This window comes from Myotis daubentonii, chromosome 13 (genome assembly GCF_963259705.1).
Source record: "Myotis daubentonii chromosome 13, mMyoDau2.1, whole genome shotgun sequence".
NCBI lineage: Eukaryota > Metazoa > Chordata > Mammalia > Chiroptera > Vespertilionidae > Myotis > Myotis daubentonii.
Window position 1 is genome coordinate 13,753,747 of NC_081852.1, and position 18,684 is coordinate 13,772,430.

At 47.3% G+C, this 18,684-nt stretch overlaps 1 protein-coding gene and 1 non-coding gene across 4 annotated transcripts in view; both read right to left on the reverse strand.

Annotated features, from left to right (window-relative positions):
• Positions 1–4,572: 4,572 nt before the first annotated feature.
• Positions 4,573–4,679, reverse strand: LOC132215074 (U6 spliceosomal RNA). Its single transcript, XR_009448429.1, has one exon. It is a non-coding gene; the product is annotated as a U6 spliceosomal RNA (small nuclear RNA).
• An 8,743-nt stretch (positions 4,680–13,422) lies between these two features.
• Positions 13,423–18,684, reverse strand: part of PRXL2A (peroxiredoxin like 2A) — a 30,233-nt gene continuing 24,971 nt past the window's right edge. For all 3 annotated transcript variants that reach the window (XM_059662189.1, XM_059662188.1, XM_059662187.1), the window contains exons 4-6: positions 17,501–17,641; positions 16,713–16,877; positions 13,423–14,104 (exon numbers count right to left, since the gene is read on the reverse strand). In XM_059662189.1, coding sequence (XP_059518172.1) covers positions 13,997–14,104; positions 16,713–16,877; positions 17,501–17,641 — 414 coding nt within the window. In that variant the 3' untranslated portion in view covers positions 13,423–13,996. The remainder of the gene's footprint in view (positions 14,105–16,712; positions 16,878–17,500; positions 17,642–18,684) is intronic.

Consider the following 18,684-nt stretch of genomic DNA (forward strand, 5'->3'; position numbering starts at 1 on the left):
TCTATCCATTGAGCCAAACCCACCAGGGCTGTTTTTGTGATTTTAACTGAGCCTTTTATGTGATTCCATTTTCTCTCCTTTCTTAGTGTATCAGCTATCTTTTTGGGGGGGGGTGGGGTGGGGTGGGTACTGTTTGTTTGTATTTATTGTCTTTATTGTGGTTTCCCTAGTGTTTGCAGTATACATTTCCAACTAATCCAAGTCTACTTTCAAATAACACTATATTATTTCATGGGCAGTGTGAGTACCTTATAACAATAAAATAATTCTAAATCCTCCCTCCCATCTATTGTCTCATTGCTGTCATTCAGTTTACTTATACCTAAACATACATAAGCATAGATATGTGTGTATATATGTGTGTTTGTGTGTATTGTTGCTATTATTATTTTGACAAACTTGATGAACTTAGATCAATGAAGAATAAAAAATTTAAAGTTTCTATTTTGCCTTCTCTTATTCCTTCTTTGATGCTTTTCCTTTATTTATGTAGATCTGAGTTTCTGACTTATATTATTTTGCTTCTCTCTAAGACACTTAACACTCCTTGCCAAGAAAATATACTGGCAACAAAGCTCCTCAATTTATGTTTGTCAGAGAAAGTCTTTATTTCTCCTTCATTTTTGAAGGCCAATTTCACAGGATACAGAATTCTGAGTTGGTGGGTTATTTTTTTGTTTTTTTTTGTTTTTTTCTGCAACACTTTAAAAATTATTCCCTACTCTTGTCTTGTTTGCATGGCTTCTATAGGCAAAATGTTTTTCCTCTGATTTTTCAAGATTTTTCATCTTATCTGGAATTTTAATATGATATACCTACATGCACTTTCTGTTTTGTTTTGTGTTTTTTGCTTTTGCATCTATCCTGCTTAGTATTGTCTTGATTTCCTGGTCCTATGGCTTGGTACCTGACGTTAATTGGGGAAAATTCACAATCGTTACAGCTTCAAATATTTATTTTGTTTTCCCTTCTCCTTTTGGTATTCCCATATTCATCTTATACCTAATATTTAGATGTCCCACAATTCTTGGATATTCTGTTTTATTATTTTTAGTCTTTTTTCCTTTGCTTTTCAGTTTTGGAAGATTCTATTGAGATATCCTCCAGCTCGGAGATTTTTTTCTCACCTATGTCGGGGTGCAGTATGATGCCGTATCTACCAAGCAACGGTGGCCAGGGCTCTGATTTATTTTTTATTGGAATTTCTGTCTCTCTGCTCACTGTCTATCCGCTCTTGCTGCTGCTGAACTTACCCATTCTATCCCTTAGCATATTAATCATAGTTGTTTTAAATCCCCAATCTGATCATTCCAACATCCCTGCCTTATTTCAGTCTGGTTCTGATGCTCATTTTGTCTCTTCAAACTATGATTTTTTAAAAAATAATTTTTAATTATTCAATTACAGTAGATGTACAATATTATATTAGTTTCAGGTGTACAAACCAATGATTAGATAATATTTATATAACTCAGGAAGTGATTACCCTGATAAATCTAGTACTCCTCTGACACCATACATCATTATTATAGTATTAATGATTACATTCCCTGTGTTACACTTTACATCCCATGACTATTCTAAAACTACTGTTATGGGTTCACTCAGGGAGATAGACCACCGACTCAGAAGTTAAATTTAAGAGCCTTTATTAAGCTGGCCAGCTGACTACAGTTACAGCACGTCCCGACCCGCGGGACAACAACGGGGGAACGAAGAGACACCCTAGGAGAATGAAACAAACAAGGGACACGAAGGAATGGAGGCAAGACAAGTCCTGATCAAGCCTCCCACTTTATTCTCACAATGGCAGGATATATACTGTTTTAGGGACGGGGGTGGGGGGGGTGGGGGGGTGGGGGAGTGGAGAAGCCTATTAGCTTATCAGCAGGGTTGTAGCAGGCTCCTATGTGGCGGTAGTTGCTTTAGGGAATAGGATGGTTATCTTTAGCTGCTGGCCAAATCGCAGGACACACGTAGTTTCTGGTAATTAGGAGTTTCTGGAGGAACCAGAAACTTATAATTCTTAAGATGGCTTTGTCTAAGCCAATATCTCTAATGGCTCCCAACAACAGCACCCTGCCGAAGCAGAGGCTGAACTGCAGCGCTGACTGCAAGAGTTACATTTTATTATTAAATTTTGTGGAGGCCCAGAGAAAAATGTGTCTTTCAAATTCTGGGCCCCCAGTATGGAGGCAACTCTCTTTATTTATACTTTCTCCAGTCTTTTGTCTCCCAGATTTGGAATGAGACTTCCGGGCCTTCTGAGAAAGAAGGCCTGCGTGCTGGGAAGGGGCCATGAGACCATGTCTCAAGGCCTGGCCTGATGTCAGTACCTTCCTATCTATGTGTTTTAGGAACAGACAGCACAGCGCGCCCTGTCTGGCCGAAGTGCCAGATATGCAGCCCAGCACACTACCAATTTGTACTTCCTAATCCCTTCCCTGTGTTACCCATTACCCCAACCCACCACCATTCTGCCAACCATCAGAATATTCTCTGTATTTTTTAGTCTGTTTTTGTTCTGCTTGTTCTTTTTTTTTTCTTTTCTTTTTTTTTTTTTAGATTCCACATTTAAGTGAAATTACCTGGCATTTCACTCAGCACAGTACCCTCTAGGTCTATCCATGTTGTTGTAGATGGCAAGATTTCATTCTTTCTATGGCTGAGTCATAGTCCATTGTATAGATGCACCACTTGTTCTTTATCCATTTATCTATTAGTGGACACTTAAGTTGATTCCATATCTTGGCTATGACAAATAACGCTGCAATGAATATATGGATGTATATATCTTTCAATTTAGTGTTTTGTATTGAGGGTTCTCTCTTTTCCGCATCCAGAGCAGCTAGAGAGTGGTCTGGTTCTTTGAGTAGGGGCGGCTGGGGATTGAGAATATGAAAAAGACAGACACAGAGATGGAAGGAAAAGCTGGGACCGGGTGGAACCGCTGCCCTCTTCTGATGGAGAGACAGGTACCCAGCACCAATACAGCCTGTTTACTTTATACCCCAAACGCCAGGAAGTTTCACCAAAGGTCAAGACAAAGGAGATTATGTGCATTCTTGTAATGTCAGTTCTGGGTGGGCCCGAGTCTATTCATTCCTGGTGCTTGGCTAGATTTACATAATAAAACCCACCCCCTGGCACCTGGGCTGAAGGTCAAGCTGACAACACTCTTAGCTTTTGGCAAAGGACCTGTGTTTCCAGGGCGTGGCTTTGCCAAACGCCACTGGATTCAGCTGACAATTAAAGAAATGCCCATGTGCCTTCTCAGGCACTCTCTATAGTTTTGAGTTTCTTTGTATAAATACCAAGAAATGGTAATGCTGGGTCCTTCTTTATCTTGTTACACCCTTTGTTTTAAAGTCTATTTTGTCTGGTATAAGTATTGCTACCTCAACCTTTTTTGTTTGTTTCCATTTTCATGATGTTGTAATGTGCCCTGAGAATCACAGAAGGACGCCTCAAGAAGTCGAATTAAAGAGTCACATTTATTGCAATCTGGGACTATGAGGGGGCATTTCCCAAATCTCATAGTGCCCGCCCCAGCCCCAACACCAGATTTATATAGGCAAAGATCACAAAGGTATTGATTACATCCCAGGGTTTGGAATGAGGAACCTGGTTTGCAAAAAAGCAGTTTATAGAAGCAGAAGCAGCATGTTATCTAAATTATAGTTTTGGGTCTCCGGATCACTGAATTGACAGAAACATTATCTAGAGCCCTCGGGTCTGGAATAAGGAACCTGGTCAGACTTAAGCATGTTATCTAAATTACAGTTTTTGGGTCTCCGGAACACTGAGTCAACAGGGACACGTTAACTGGAGCCTCCTGACCTTGGGATAATTGTGCTGTACTTCCCAGGTAAAGGAAAATGTGCTTTCTAAGCCCAGTATGACCACTACCAATGGGATTTCACATTACAATCAATAGGGTATTTAATTGAATGGGGTGATTTATATAATTCAGAAAAGTAAAATAACTATTGTTAAACAAAGCAAATAAGTACAGAAGCCAAACAGCGGGGTTATAGTTAAACTATAGTTTCTACCTGAGATGATTGCTACCATACTTCATTGATATATCTTTTTCCATCCCTTTACTTTCAGTCTGTGTGTCTTTCAATCTGAAGTGAGTCTCTTGTAGACAGCATATGTAAGTAAGGGTCTTGTTTTGTTATCCATTCAGCCACTGTATGTATTTTTTTTAAATGTTTTTATTGATTTCAGAGAGAGGAAGAGGGAGACTTAGAAACATCAATGATGAAAGTGAATCATCAATTGGCTGCTCTTTGCACGCCCCCTACTGGGGATCAAGCACGCAACCTGGGCATGTGCCCTGACCTCCTAGTTCAGTGGTTGGCAAACTGCGGCTCCTTGATTGTGGCTCTTCCACAAAATACCACGTGTGGGCACGCATGTACAGTGCAATTGAAACTTTGTGGCCACACTCAAAGGGCCAAAGAGCCACATGTGGCTCGCGAGCCACAGTTCATGGTTGGATGCTCAACCACTAAGCCACACTGGCCAGGCGCCACCCTGTCTTTTGATGAGAGCATTTTTTTTTTTTTAAATATGGAACGCTTCACGAATTTGCGTGTCATCATTGCGCAGGGGCCATGCTAATCTTCTCTGTATCGTTCCAATTTTAGTATATGTGCTGCCGAAGCGAGCACTAACCATTTGCATTTAAAGTAATTGTTGCCCTGACCAGAGTGGCTCAGTTAGGTGGAGCATCATTCCATACACCGAAAGTGGTGGGTTTGACTCCCGGTTGGGGCACATGAAGAGGCAACTGATCAATGTTTCTCTCTCACATCAATGTTTCTCTCTCTCTCAAAATCAATTTTAAAAATAATAAAGTAATTGTTGATTGATGTGTACTTGTCATTTTATTATATTTTTATCTTTTTTTCTTCTTTTTAAGAAGATCCTTTAACGTTTCTTGTAATACTGACTTGGTGGTCATGAAATTTTAGCTTCTTCTTATTGAGAACCTCTCAGTCCTTTAATGCTAAATAATAGCTGGGCTGGATAGAATACTCTTGGTTGTAAGCCCTTGCTTTTCATAATTTTGAATATTTTGTGCCAATCCCTTCTGGCCTGCAAAGTTTCTATTGAAAAATCAGAAAATAGAATTATGGAGCTCTCTTATAGGTTATGCTTTTCTCTTGCTGCTTTTAAGATTCTCTCTTTGCTTTTAACCTTTGGTGTTTTAATTATGATGTATCTGGTGTGGGGTTCTTGAGGTCATCTTGTTGGCATGCTGCATTTTCTAGACTTGTATGTCTATTTCCTTCATCAGGTTAGGGAAGTTGTCTGTCATTATTTTTTTGAAATAGATTTTCAATCCCTTACTTTCTCTCTTCTCCTTCCAGCACCTCCATGATGTGAATGTTTGGTTCGCTTGAATTTATCCCAGAGGCTCCTTAAACTGTCCTAATTTTCTTTGGATTCTTTTTTCTTTTTTTTTACTGTTCTGGTTGAGTGTTTTCTGCTTAATTACCTTCCAAATTACTGATTTGATCCTCTGCTTTACTAGTATACTATGGCTGATTCCATATAATATGTTCTTCATTTGAGTTAGTGTATTTCTCATTTCTGACAGGTTCTTTTTTATCATCATTTTTTTAAAAAATATATTTTATTGATTTTTCACAGAGAGGAAGGGAGAAAGACAGAGAGTCAGAAACATCAATGAGAGAGAAACATTGATCAGCCACCTCCTGCACATCTCCCACTGGGGATGTGCCCGCAACCCAGGCACATGCCCCTGACCGGAATCGAACCCAGGACCCTTCAGTCCGCAGGCCGACGCTCTATCCACTGAGCCAAACCTGTTTCGGCTTTTATCATCACCTTTATGTTTCCTATCTCTTCGTTGCATTTCTCCCTAAGTTCATGTACTTTCCCTAAGTTCATCGAGCATACTTATAACCAGTGTTTTGAACTCCGCATCTGGTGATTGTTTATTACTTTTTCTGGAGTTTTGTTCTGTTCTTTCATTTGGGATGTTTCTTTGTCTCCTTATTTTGGCTACCTCCTTGTGTTTGTTTCTATGTGTTAGGTAGAGCTGCTACATCTCCTGGTCTTGGTAGAATGGCCTTATGTAGTAGGTGCCCTGTAGGGCTCAGTCGCACCACAGCCTCCCTGGTCACCTGAGCTTGCACTTCAGACGCACACCCCCCACCCCCCCACCCCCATCCCCATGTGGGCTGTTACACCCTCCTGTTGTAGTTGATCCTTGATTGCTGTTGGTACGTCAGTGGGAGGGATTCACCCCCAGGCCATTCAGCTGTGATGACTGATGACTGATCACTATCACTGTAGAGAAGCTGCTGTGCAGAGGCTGACTCCATGGAGCAGGGCTGGCTTCAATGAGGCTCTGGTGCCTGCTGAGTCTGCCCCTTGAGTGTGTTGCTTGTGGGGGCAATTAGGTGGTGCTTCAGTATGTTCTGAAGCTGTTCACCAGGTGTGCTGGCACTCAGGCCTTCCTGGAGGTGCAGGCCAAGGTCAGCCACCATCTGTGGCCTGTCCGGGGCCACCCAGCATGAGTTGCAAAGTGATCTGCATGTCTGTTTCTTGTGCTGGGCTTGGAGAAGGAGAGGCCAATCTGTGAATCAAGGTGGGCTGCCACTAGTGCCAGGCCTGGGGCCACTTAGCAAGAGGTACAAGGCACTCTGAGGCCAGATACTGCTTGTTCGGGAGTTTTAGGAAAGTCTGTAGCACGAGCCAAGACAGACCATCTATATGGAAAAGCCAGTGGAAATGGTTTGGGTGTGCCCCAAATTTGGGTGGGGCAGGTTCTCAGGGAATCGCCAGGGCAGGGCTAACAATGTTATCGAGTTTGATGGAGATGCAGATATGGCACCTGCCTGCTGGCTCGGTGTGGGGAGGGCTCAGCAAAGGAACAATGGTCTCTGCCTGCACTTCTGTCTGGGAGAAAGCTGATGCAAACAATTCAGTGTTTCCTTATATGTCCCTAGTGCTTTTCGAGCTGCTGCCCCAGTGCTGGGTCTCAGGGCGAGTGAGTCCCAGTAAGCCCGTGAGCAGTCCCTTTAAGAGGAACACCTGGGACTCCAGGAGCCCGTCTCACTCAGCCACAATCCCCACTGGTTTCCACAGCCAGAAGTTATGGGGACTTCTCTTCCTGACACTGGAACCCTGAACTGGGGGCCCGGTACGGGGCTAGGACGCCTGGCTTCTCACGGGGGATGTCTGCAGCCGAGATAGTCTTCCCGATTTTAATCCAGCCTGTTCAGAGACTCTGTCCCCTATTTATATCCTTATTCGTAGGACTTCTGTTCAGCTAGATTTCAGGTGGTTCTGAATGGTGGTTGTCCTGTAGTTTAGTTGTAATTTTGAGGTGGTTGTGGGAAGATGCAAGCATAGCATTTACCTACTCTGCCATCTGGACTGGAAGCTCCAAACTATGATATTTTTGCCTTTTAGTATACTTTTCATTTTTTTCTTGATTGCTGGACGTGATGTACTGAGTTAAAGGAATTGCCATTAGTAGTCCTTTAGTAATACGGTGGTAAAATTTAGTAGTGTGTGTGTGTGTGGGGGGGGGGGGGGCGCGCGCGCACACACACACACAAGCGGTCCATAGTCACATATTTCAGAATACTTGCTTTTCTTCTCCCCCTGCCAGAAGCACGAGGCGATTTTTTTCTAATATTGTGAGAACCTGGTCAAGCTTCTGGAGGTAAAACTCAAAAAAGTGTGGGGTCTGCCTATGACTTAGTCCCCTTGGCATTCTTGACTCTCGGAATTGTCCACACCGAGCCCCCAGCAGTTCATCAATTACAGGTGTTCCCACCGGGACTGGTACTCACAGAGGTATCTCGTATGGATTTCTCTTTGGTAAGTTGTGGTTCTCAGTATTTGCCTGTTGGTCTCTCCAGCTTTGGGGACAGCAGGTTGCCGTTTCCTCGCTTCTCTTACAGATCTAAGAGTTGTTGATTTTCTAGTTTGTTCACCTCTGTACTAGTTGTTAGGAGAAGGGGTTAACTTCCAAGCCTCATACAGACAGGCAGGAAGCTGGAATTCTCACTATTATCCTTCTCTTGCTTTGTAAGAGCTGGTATTTGGAAAAGCAGCCCTTTGTGGTATGAGTTGCCAATGTGTTTCCCAGTTATTTGTTGGTCTTTTGACTTTACTTATGGTTGCTTTTGCCACCCAAGCTGTGTTATTGCGGGCGGGGCTCAGTGCTGGGTGCTAAGGAGACAAGAAAGAACAAGACCAACATGTCCCTACTTTCCTGGAATGTCCAGTCCATTGAGGCAAGGAGGGTCGGTTCAATAACAACAGCACCAGATGTGAACCGAGATCTGGACTCCAGGTTTGGTCCTGATGAAGAAACTATAGGGCCTGTGGCCACCAAATCTAGAGCAGCACCTACACAATACAGAGAGACTGGCCCAGAGGTTCATGGTGGCACAGCTCTGGAGACTTAGTTCAGAGCTCTTTTCTCTTTATCAAAAAGCTGCTCCTGCCCAAGATTTCAACACAGTCTGTGCGAGAGGAGCATTTGGAGCAGGAAGTGGGACCAGCATATCTAGCTGGATGAGGAGAGTGCAGTGAGTTAGAGGCATCACCTGCCAGGAGAATAGCTCTGCAGGGAGCTGCCCAATGGACAGACCCAGAGAGGCCTTTCCAGGGACTCGGCCCCTCCCACTGGCCACCCCTTGACCTCTCCCATTCTAACTACGGCTAGACAGGCTCAGAGGACTTCTGTGATGAGAAATTTCTCTCATCAACTCTTTGGTTACTTTTAAGTAACAAAAACGCAGGATAAATGCTTATTTCTTTTTCTTTATTTTCCAGGTTTTAAAATGAGTTGATGTTTTTAACATCATCCAAATATATTTTTTTAAAGGATCATTTTGAACTCATGGATTTGAACATATCCAATGTGTTTTAATCCAATGCAATTAAAGATGTCCAAGTTGTCCCATCTTTAGCAAGAGAGAAGCTTTTCTAGGTAGATCCTGGATCCTTTCTTTCTACCAGCCTTCAGTGGTCTTAAGAACTTACTTAATATCTAGTTCGACAATATGTTCCAGGCTCATCTTGTACATTTTCTGCCCCAAACCTGCAATCAGCCGTTTCTTCAAGGAGCTCCTTGGATATGCAAAGGCCACAGTCTGGGCTCATCTGTCTCTTGGGAGAGTTTCTTCATGTTTCCTGGCTGGAACATGAAAATTATGTCTCTTGCCCAACTCCAAAACACATACTCTGTCCAAGGCCTAAATATAAAAGGGGAAATTCCTTGTGCTTCGCTAAGACTTTACAGTTGTTTCTCAATTTAAGGCATTGGTTTTTCACCCCGCCTCCATACTAGAATGCCCTAGGGAGCTTTACAAAACACATGGACACTTGGATTTATCCCCAGAGATTCTGGTTTAACTGGACTAGGACCTGGCCCGGGAAATAGTTTTAAGTGTGAAGCAACCAGAGATGATGCGCAACCCTGGATGTACATTGTTTATCATTCCATGTGTTTTTACACTTCACCACATATGCATGGAGCTCTAAACAATACTGTGTGCGTGCCTTAAAACTTCATGCAAATCGTATCGAGTGTACCATTTCTAAGCTTATTCTTTTCCCTAACATTGTTTTGATGCACCCCGAATTGATAGACACCTCCAGTATATTCATTGTAACTGTTGTAGCACATTAAAACCTTTCCTTTACCCCATCATTTTCTGCTCCCCTTTAGTGCAAAATTCATGCACCATTAGTTGTTTAGGCCCCAAATCTTGCAGTCATCCTTGACTCTTCTTTCTCTGCCATCCACATCTCATCATTCAGGAAATCCTCTTAGCTCTGCCTTCACATATATCCAGCATCTGACTTTCTCATCACCTCCACTGCTACCTACTGGTCTACCTCCTGCTATCTCTTACCTGGATTATTGCAATAGCACTCTAGTGGTCTCCCTGTTGGAACCTACGATCTCTACACTCTATTGTCTCAAAGCAGTCAGAGTAATGTAAATCAAATCAGGCTGCTCCTCTTTGCCAGACTCCCCCGTGGAGTCCCATCTCTCTCAGTAAAATTCCGTTCTGAACATGGCCTGCCAGACCACATGGTATGCATCTACCATCTCACCAACTTCACATCTTACTTCCTACCTCTGCTCCTCACTCATGTTGCTCGAGCCACACTCCCTTCAAAATGTTCCTGGAATATAACAATCCCACCCCCACCTCTGGGCCTTTCTACCCGCTGTTCCCTTTGCTTGGAACATTATTCCTTCAAAATTCATAAGACCTGCCAAAACCGGTTTGGCTCAGTGGATAGAGCGTCGGCCTGCGGACTGAGAGGTCCCAGGTTCGATTCCGGTCAAGGGCATGTACCTGGGTTGCGGGCATATCCCCGGTGGGAGATGTGCAGGAGGCAGCTGATCGATGTTTCTCTCTCATTGATGTTTCTAACTCTCTATCTCTCTCCCTTCCTCTCTGTAAAAAATCAATAAAATATATTAAAAAAAAAATTCATAAGACCCACTTCCTTACTGCTTCCAGGTCTCTGCCCAAGTGTCCATTTTATGAAAAAGTCCTCCCTGGCCAACCTGTCTGCATTACTCCCTGTGCTTATCCTGAATTATAGGAAAAATTGATTCCTACTCTTATTAGTTTGTTGGGTTAGCCTGGACCATCACTAGATTACACAGAAAGGTGATCAGAGGTACCTGGAAAGGAGCATGTCTTTGAAAGGATCATCCTCACCCCCTCCCCCCAATCCAGGGATCCCTTCTGAACAAAAGACTGTCCCCCTTTAAACCTAGAAAGGCAGAACAAGGCAACTTTTCTTTCCCCTTCCCTCCCAAACATAAACTCAGTCATACATGCCTACCTGTCCCATGAGACATTAGTAACAGAATGAGGGAAGGTGGCCTGGGCTGAGGAGAAGTGTTCAGTTGGACCCTCTGATTTCTTCTACCACAACCCCTTACAGCCTCTTCCCCCCAGCTCACCTTCCTTTCCCAACCCCACCCCAAAGGGATGCCTGGCTTTGGCAAAAGAGAAATAAAGTATGAGAGAGAATTGCGGGGCCGCGGGGCTCAGTGGTTGAACATCAACCTATGAACCAGGAGGTCATGGTTCGATTCCCAGTCAGGGCACGTGCCCGGGGTTGTGAGCTCGATCCCCAGTGTGGGACGTGCAGGAGGCAATCAATCAATGATTCTATCTCATCATTGATGTTTCTGTCTCTCCCTTCCTCTCTGAAATCAATAAAAATACATTTTAAAAAATAAAGTAGCCAGAGAACTGCTTTTTCCCACTTAGTAAATTGGTGTTTGTTTTTAACTTTACAATAGTCCTGCATGAGAAAAGGACACTGCTTTCGAGAACTCAGTGTACTGGGATCCTCCCTGTTCTCCCATCCATATCTCTGTTATCCCCCTCCAGCCATATCCTGGCTCAGGGCCTCGATCCTGCCTGGAATGACCTCTGCACCCAACCAAATAGTCTCTATTTTAAAGGTCCAGCTCCAGACCGGGATCCCTCCACATCCATGTCTACACCATCCCTGACCCTTGTCACCTAACGACTATTTTCCAAAACTCATCAGAGATTATTGGGAGCAGCCTAGTTCTGGGTAAGTTGAGGTGGGAGCTCTGGCATAGCAAACTTGACGCTGAGTTCTTTTAGGATGGTTCTCAGCCTTGTCTGTACGCTGGAGCACCCGGCTTTGAGATATTGTTGCCTGGGTCTCATCCCAGATGCTGATTGAATGGACCTGTGGGTGTGGCCTTGGCAGGATTTTTGTAAACATCCATCCCCAGGTGGTACCACTGTGTACCAAATTGAGAACCTTTGGCTTTTCAGCAAAGACTCTCTTGCATTCTCCTGGTATTTTGCGTTATTTCAGGTTCTCAATCTGTTTATCAGATAAAGGAAAAGGAACCTGTCAATGCTTGTCAGAGACTTGCTGAAGCTTCAAGCCCAAAGCCCACAGACATTGTCTTTGATCTGTAGGGTCAATGAGATTCCCTTTCTCAAAGTGTGAGCCTTAGACCAGCAGACCGTCAGCATCCCCTGGAGCCTGTTAGAAATGCAGAAACTCGTCTTAACTGTGAAACTTGCGGCACAAATGGCTTCGCCCACCTCCTACACTAGACTTCACAAAGCAGCCCAAGGCTGTTCCCTGGCGCGACCCAGCCCCCCCCCCCCCCCCGCCCCCCCAGTCCCTGGCCTGGGAAAGCTCAAGGCTGGCAAGAGAACTTGGCTTGTTCAAGCCAAACACCTGACTGTAGGTCTCTGACCTCCCTTTTCTTAAGAGAATTCATTTAAAAAATTTACAATTGTGAATCCTCTCTGTCTCTGAGATGTGTCAGTCTGTATCGCCTGAAACCCAGGAGTGTCTTTCTCAGGGACTGGGAGCCATCCCTTTGAAATGCAATCATCAGAACAGATAGGGCCCAACCCCCTCTCTGTGGGAGGGAGAGGCCTAGGGTGACGGCCAGTTAGCAGACAGATGGCCTGATCACATGGAGCAACCCCCAGCCTGCTTTCTGTGACTTCCCACCTCCCCGACTCTGTGTGAGCCCCTGCGTGTCTCCTCCCCACGCCTTCATTCTCCCTTAAAACTGCATCACCTCTGCGCAGAGCCCAGCCGCACTGTTCTATAGAGGCCTCTCCTTTGCTCCCATTACTGAAGAAAACCTGCCTTCACTGCCTTGAACCAGGGGCTGGCTTTTTCTTACCGTCGCCATGTTAACAAGCCCCTTAGGTGATCTGCATGTACAGCAAGGTCTGAGCAGCACTGTCTCACAGTATTTATCATCCCCTCAATGACTTTAACCAACAGCCCTGCTGGTAGACAGGAATGCTGATGCTCCTTTTACCAGTGAGGGAGCTGAGGGCCAGAGCTTTGCTCAAAGTCCCACAGTTAAACTAGAGCGTGAGCCCATTTCACAGCTCGATGTGCTGCTCTTTGCACAACGCCACACCAGTCAGAGAAGGAAGACCCACTGCTGGAGGTCGCAGGAGTAAAACAGCTGGAGAGGGAGATGATAACAAGGTTTCCCTTATGCATCCATTGCGGCAACGTCCTCACAGGGTCGACTCTTTTTTAGCTGCAAGAGAGCCATTTCAGAATCAAGGGTCGCCCAGGCACCACAGAATTCTCATCTGAGCTATCCTTTCAGTAGCTGGAGTCCCAGGGGCCCCAGCTCCTGGGGGATGAGTCACCGTATGACCCAGGTGAAGTCCTGAAGAGTGTGCCCTGGAGGCTCAGGAGCCCAGCCCCTCTCAGGCCTGTGTACACACACCGCTGCCACCACATGAAGTCAGACCAGTCACCGCCTGAACCCTGAACCAGCCACCTCAACCCCATACAAGCGGAAATGCTGATTTTTCACATCCACTGTCTTTGGCACGGGCGATGTAAATTCAGCCATCGTTACGGTAAATCTTTTTATTGTTGGCTTCATCAGAAAAACTTGTATTACAGGCAATTTCTGCTGCATAATTTTACTAAAGCCAGAGATGATCATTTCTTCTAGAAAAACAAACCTCTGAGGTTAGAAAGGAAGACAAAAAACAGATTTCATTTTATGATCTACCTTTATTAAGCCATCCAGAGCACGTCAGTTCCTTTATGTTATTACTTTAACGTTATTTAACAAGTCATTATAGAAAACACACAAGCCAAAAGCCTTCTATCCTTAATCTTCTAGTCAATCACCAAATTTCCCTAGATTTTTAAAGACATGAAAGTAAACTCATTTCAAATAACAGCACCTCAAACACCATATACGTTTGTAATGTGGTGCTCCAGCCAATTTTAAGCCTCGTGTTTTCCAGGTTTTAGCTGAAATACCCCTTACTCAGATCTTAGGTTATCAGTGTTATTGGGGCCTATTTTGTCTTACTAAACAGAGCACAGTTAAACCAAATAATGATCTAGACTAAGAAGATGGCCTAAGTGGCACGAGTGGAAACCGGACATCCTGGGGACACAGTTGAGCCCCTAGTTATCCCTGAGCTGAAGTCTGTGGTTTGATCTTCTTAGCAGCTTCCAGAACAGACACTAGGTTTACTTTATCTCCAAATTCCTTTTCTCGGTGCTCAAGAAGAATGCCCTGGAAGGAAAGGAGAGGGAACATCAGTCCTCATTCCGAGTCGTTCATTCATGACACCATGCGGTGCGGCAGCTGTCTGTTAAGCCCTGTGCTCGGGCAGCAAGGGACAGAGGCCGAATCAGGCTGGCTCTTTCCCCTGAGGATTCAGCCCTCGGGGGCGGGTCAGGGGACAGCCAGGTCACAATGTCTGGACTGTACCGTAGCCTCCGGGAGTGGGAAGTCATCAGGCGATCACATCTCATTGAGCGATCAGGGAAGACTTCCCAGGTAAAGCAGGAGAGTCACCAGGATGCCCACAGGGAGAGGTGAGGTAAAAGAACGTGCCAGGCCAAGAGAACGGAAAGAGCCCGAAAGTATGGGAGCGGAGCTCAGAGGTCAGCCCCTGGCAGGTGCTGACTGACCATCTGAAAAGAGGCCCTCTCTTCACGTAAGTTTTCCTAAGAAACGGGCCCTTCCTTCCGATGCTGGGATGGAAAATGCACTAAGACACAGGGTACCCCACAGTTCCACGAAGTGGTAAGAAAGATAAAATAATGTGTTTGAGGTCAGAAGCAAGGCATCCTTGTTAAGCGTTCTTTGACCCATGACATGACATCTGGAAACTCATCTTAAATTTAAAAAGTAAACAGTTGTAAATATGTTCGTTGTGCCATTGTTTATAAAGACCCCTCCAAGCATGTCAAACTCGCAAGGGTATTTCCCGGCACACAGGTGACCCAGGGAAGCTGACCAGGAAACTATCTACTTGCCAGCAAAGCAGGATGAGACACTGCAGGGCTGCGGAGGGGCATACATGACATGGGGAATGTTCATGACCCACCGTCAGGTGAAGAACAACATCTGGTTTAGTAAGAAACCACCTTCTGAAAACAACAGAACAAAAGGCCGCTCAGCTCCGCTCTGTCCCAGCAGGTTCTCGGTGGAGGCCGAGCATAGAGGACGCTCTCCCTACCTTACGCTGTTTCGTTTTCAAACTGTATATGTGGGAAACACATTCCTTCTTTAAAGTAATTATGCTTTAAGGATGATTACAAAGGACACCCCACGGAGGCACCCGGCACAGAGGGTCTGCAGAGCTCTGCCCGAGGGAACCTGGAGGCCAGTCCCGAGGTTCGGCCAGCCGTCAGCTTCCAGCCCCTCAGCTTCCAGCAGGAAGGAAGGAGGCGGGAGCTCCAGGGAGCACCAACAAAGCCAAACACCACGCCTAGCAACTCCAGGGGCACGCCAGCCAGGAATGGGGAGCCCGTGAGCACCCCGTGAGTCACCGCCAGGCAAGAGAAGGCTGGCAGGTGAGCCAAGCCCTGCCCCGGGGCCGAGGGAAGGAGGGAGGGTGGGGAAGGAACCCCAGAGGGCCAGAGTGGGCAGAGGCGGAGCCATCCTCTGAGGAGGTGGGCAGCCCAAGTGTGAGGGCATCGGAAGGGCCTTCGGGAAGCACTGCCAAAGGGAGGCTGCGGTGAGGGACGGGCAGGTGCGGGGCAGGGCAGACGGAGTCCCGAGTCTCATTTCCACCGCACCCCTGACTAGCTGCACGCTGCTGCCTGGGCTCACGTCTCGGGGCCGTTTCCTGACACGTGGGTGGGAACAAGCACACCTAACGCCCCAGCCGGGCTGTGAAGACAGGAGAGCGGAGCCCCAGGAAGGAGTCAGTCCCTCTCTGGCAGCCATGGCACCACGACATTCTGGTATTGGCAGCAAGTCAGCAAATAGGTTTATGTTAAATCGGACACCAACTCACACCAGATTCTAATTCAGACCAGCAACAGCAGTTACCAAGCTTTAAAGGAGGGATTAGAAATGAAAATATTTCTATTCCCATTTGCTTTTATTCCTCCCAAATTAGGAAAAGTACTGTGAATTATCAGTGTTAGCTGTGAGGTCCGCCAAGGCAGATGAGGCCACGAGTTAATGCCATGCTAAGGGTGTCGGAGACCAGGCTGAAGTCAAGCCCCGTCTCCAGGTTCTGCCAGGCCTTCGAGCCTGCACCCATGTTATGCCCTCCCTGCTCTGCGTCCTCCTGGCCGCTGCGGGCACTGCCCTCTGGTGCAGGGGAAACACCACAGCTCGAGGCTGCCGAAGGTCTGACATGGAGCACTCACCCACCTGCCTCCCTCCAGGGCCCACAGAGACCTCATCTCCCCACACATGCCCCTGAGCTACTCTGGACCCTCACAGTCAGGGCCTGAGAGACCTGTGCGGTGAGCACATTACCCGCGAGGGGCGGCTCTGCCCCCAGGACCCCACAGCGGGAAGCGGTGTCTTCCCCCATCTCCTTGCTACTTCCCCTTATCAGGTCTGTTTGAATCCTTTCTCCTTCCCTTTCTCCACTGTCCACCCTTGTGGACCTGGGAATACCACAAAGAAGTGCATTCTCGACAGGGAAACCTATGCTTTTGTTCAGGCACAGAAAGCAGAACTCAGCCTCACAACGCCTGGCTCAGGCCCCGGAGGCCACTCCCTCGCCTGCGAACTGTGAGGCGTGAGATCTATGATAAACGGCAATTCCTCTCCCTTCCTCATGGCCCGGCTTTCCGGGAGGCTGAGTAGGGAAAGTTGCCCCCATCGGGGCCTCAGGCCCACAGACACCGACACCTACAGACCCAGGCATTACCTGCTTTCCTGATCCCACCACAAAAACGCCTCCGAGGATGAAGCCTTCGCCTTCCAGGTTTCCGGAGAAGCCTCCGCTCCGGGCCCGGAAGAAGTTGCTCCAGACGCCCAGCCGGACGAACCCCATGAACATCATCTTCCGCTTCTGGGGGCCGTAGAACTTCTTCTGTAGCAGGGAGGACAGACCCTCTGAGTACCTGGCTGCCCACCTTCCCCAGGGGGCACAGGCTCCCAGCAGGGCGCTGGTTTTCAGACTCAAAGCCTGCTGGTTTGTGTCCCCAACACACACACACACACACACACACACACACACACACACACACACACACACCTCCCCAGGAGCACTGGCCGTGAGGGCCTGGCCCACAGCGTTCAGCCCTGACTCTGACCTACTGCTAGAGACTACAGGGCTCCTGGGCCTGATGGGTGACTCAGTCCCACATTCGTAGAGGGGAGGACAGAGGGAAAACAAATATGACTGCAATGAATTAAGGGACAGCGGCTTGTGCTGGGCCCCCACCTGCGGGTGGGGAGAACCAGTGGAGTTTCAGCCACTTCCTAGGCAACCTTTCCCAAGTGACAATTCAGGAAGCGCTCAATTAACACGTGGGAGGACAGCTTTTCAGTGTCCGCTCAGGCTCCGCTCAGAGGCTGGGAAGGCCCTGCAAGTTCAGGGCAGCTGACAGGGAGCCCAGTCCAGCCTGCAGCTCCAGGCCACACACCCTCTGGTACCAAGCTCTCCACACCTAGCACAGTCCCCTGCAGTCCGTCACAGGCTCACAGACACACCTTTTCATCCAGGAAGATTTCTCCTTTGAAATAAGGCTGGAAGTCCTTCACTTCGGTCCTGACCTGCTCCTTCACCACGGCGTAGAGGGGCACGCCCAGCTCATCCAACTTGGGCTTTAGGGAGGACAGGTCGGCAGCCTCCTGCAGAAAAGAGCAAAGGTCAGACTCTGTGGCCAACCAACACCCACTTCCCTCCAGCCCAGAGCACGGCTGGCCCTGAATGCGGAAGAACAAAGGCGACAGAATGCCAGAAACAATTAAGGCCTGTGCAGCCCAGCACAGCACTGTCCCATGGGCATGAGGCCTCAGCACAGGCTTGTCTTCTGCACGTGGGGAGGACGGGTCAGGCTCCTGTTATGGGTGTCCTAACCGCTGCCCAGGGAGCATCCAAAAACTAAGAGATTGCAGCCAAACATGGTCATTTACTCCTGGCTATGATGCTTCTCTCCTAACTCATCTTCTAGCCCCTCCCCTGCACTAGACCAAAATAGCACAAGGGTCTATGGGACCAAAAGCAGGCCTGGGGATAGCCGCCTCCACACTCTGCTCAGCTGGCTTCCCCTCACGGCAATAACCTGCCTCCTTTCTGCAGCTCAGCCCCTACCATCCAGGAAGGGAGCCCTGTTCTAAAACCCCCCTGCCCGCCGGCCTGGGGTGAAGGCCCGACTCTCTGGGCAGATCCCACCCTTCCTGCTGGGCGACTCCCATACTGAGTCTGTGTGTTACCATTAAGCTGAGCACTGGCTCTTCATTCCCAGGGTGCCTTGTGGCTAGAAATTGTGTCTCCATTTCCTGTACCCCTCAGTGCCTAGCGCACCGCGGGGGGGCACAGAAGGCACTAGGTACCAGGTGGGAAGAGCCGAAGGCGAAGGTGGACACACAGAACGCAGCTGAGCTGAGGAGCACGGCGTCCTGGACTCCCAGGAACTGCGCCTGGGTGACTGCCTGTGACACGGGAAGGCTTTGAAGCGAAGAACAAATTCCTTTTTCACATTTGGTGTCAGAATGAAAGAAACAGCATGAAACCCTCCCAAATGCAGCTCACTCGCCTCCCATACAAACACACTGGTGTACAGCGGCACTATGTTTACTTTTTAATTTGTTTTCTAGAACAACAGCAAAAGGACAGCCAACGAAGCAGAATTCATCACAGTGCTTTACAGGCTTCGGTGATGGCAAGCTCT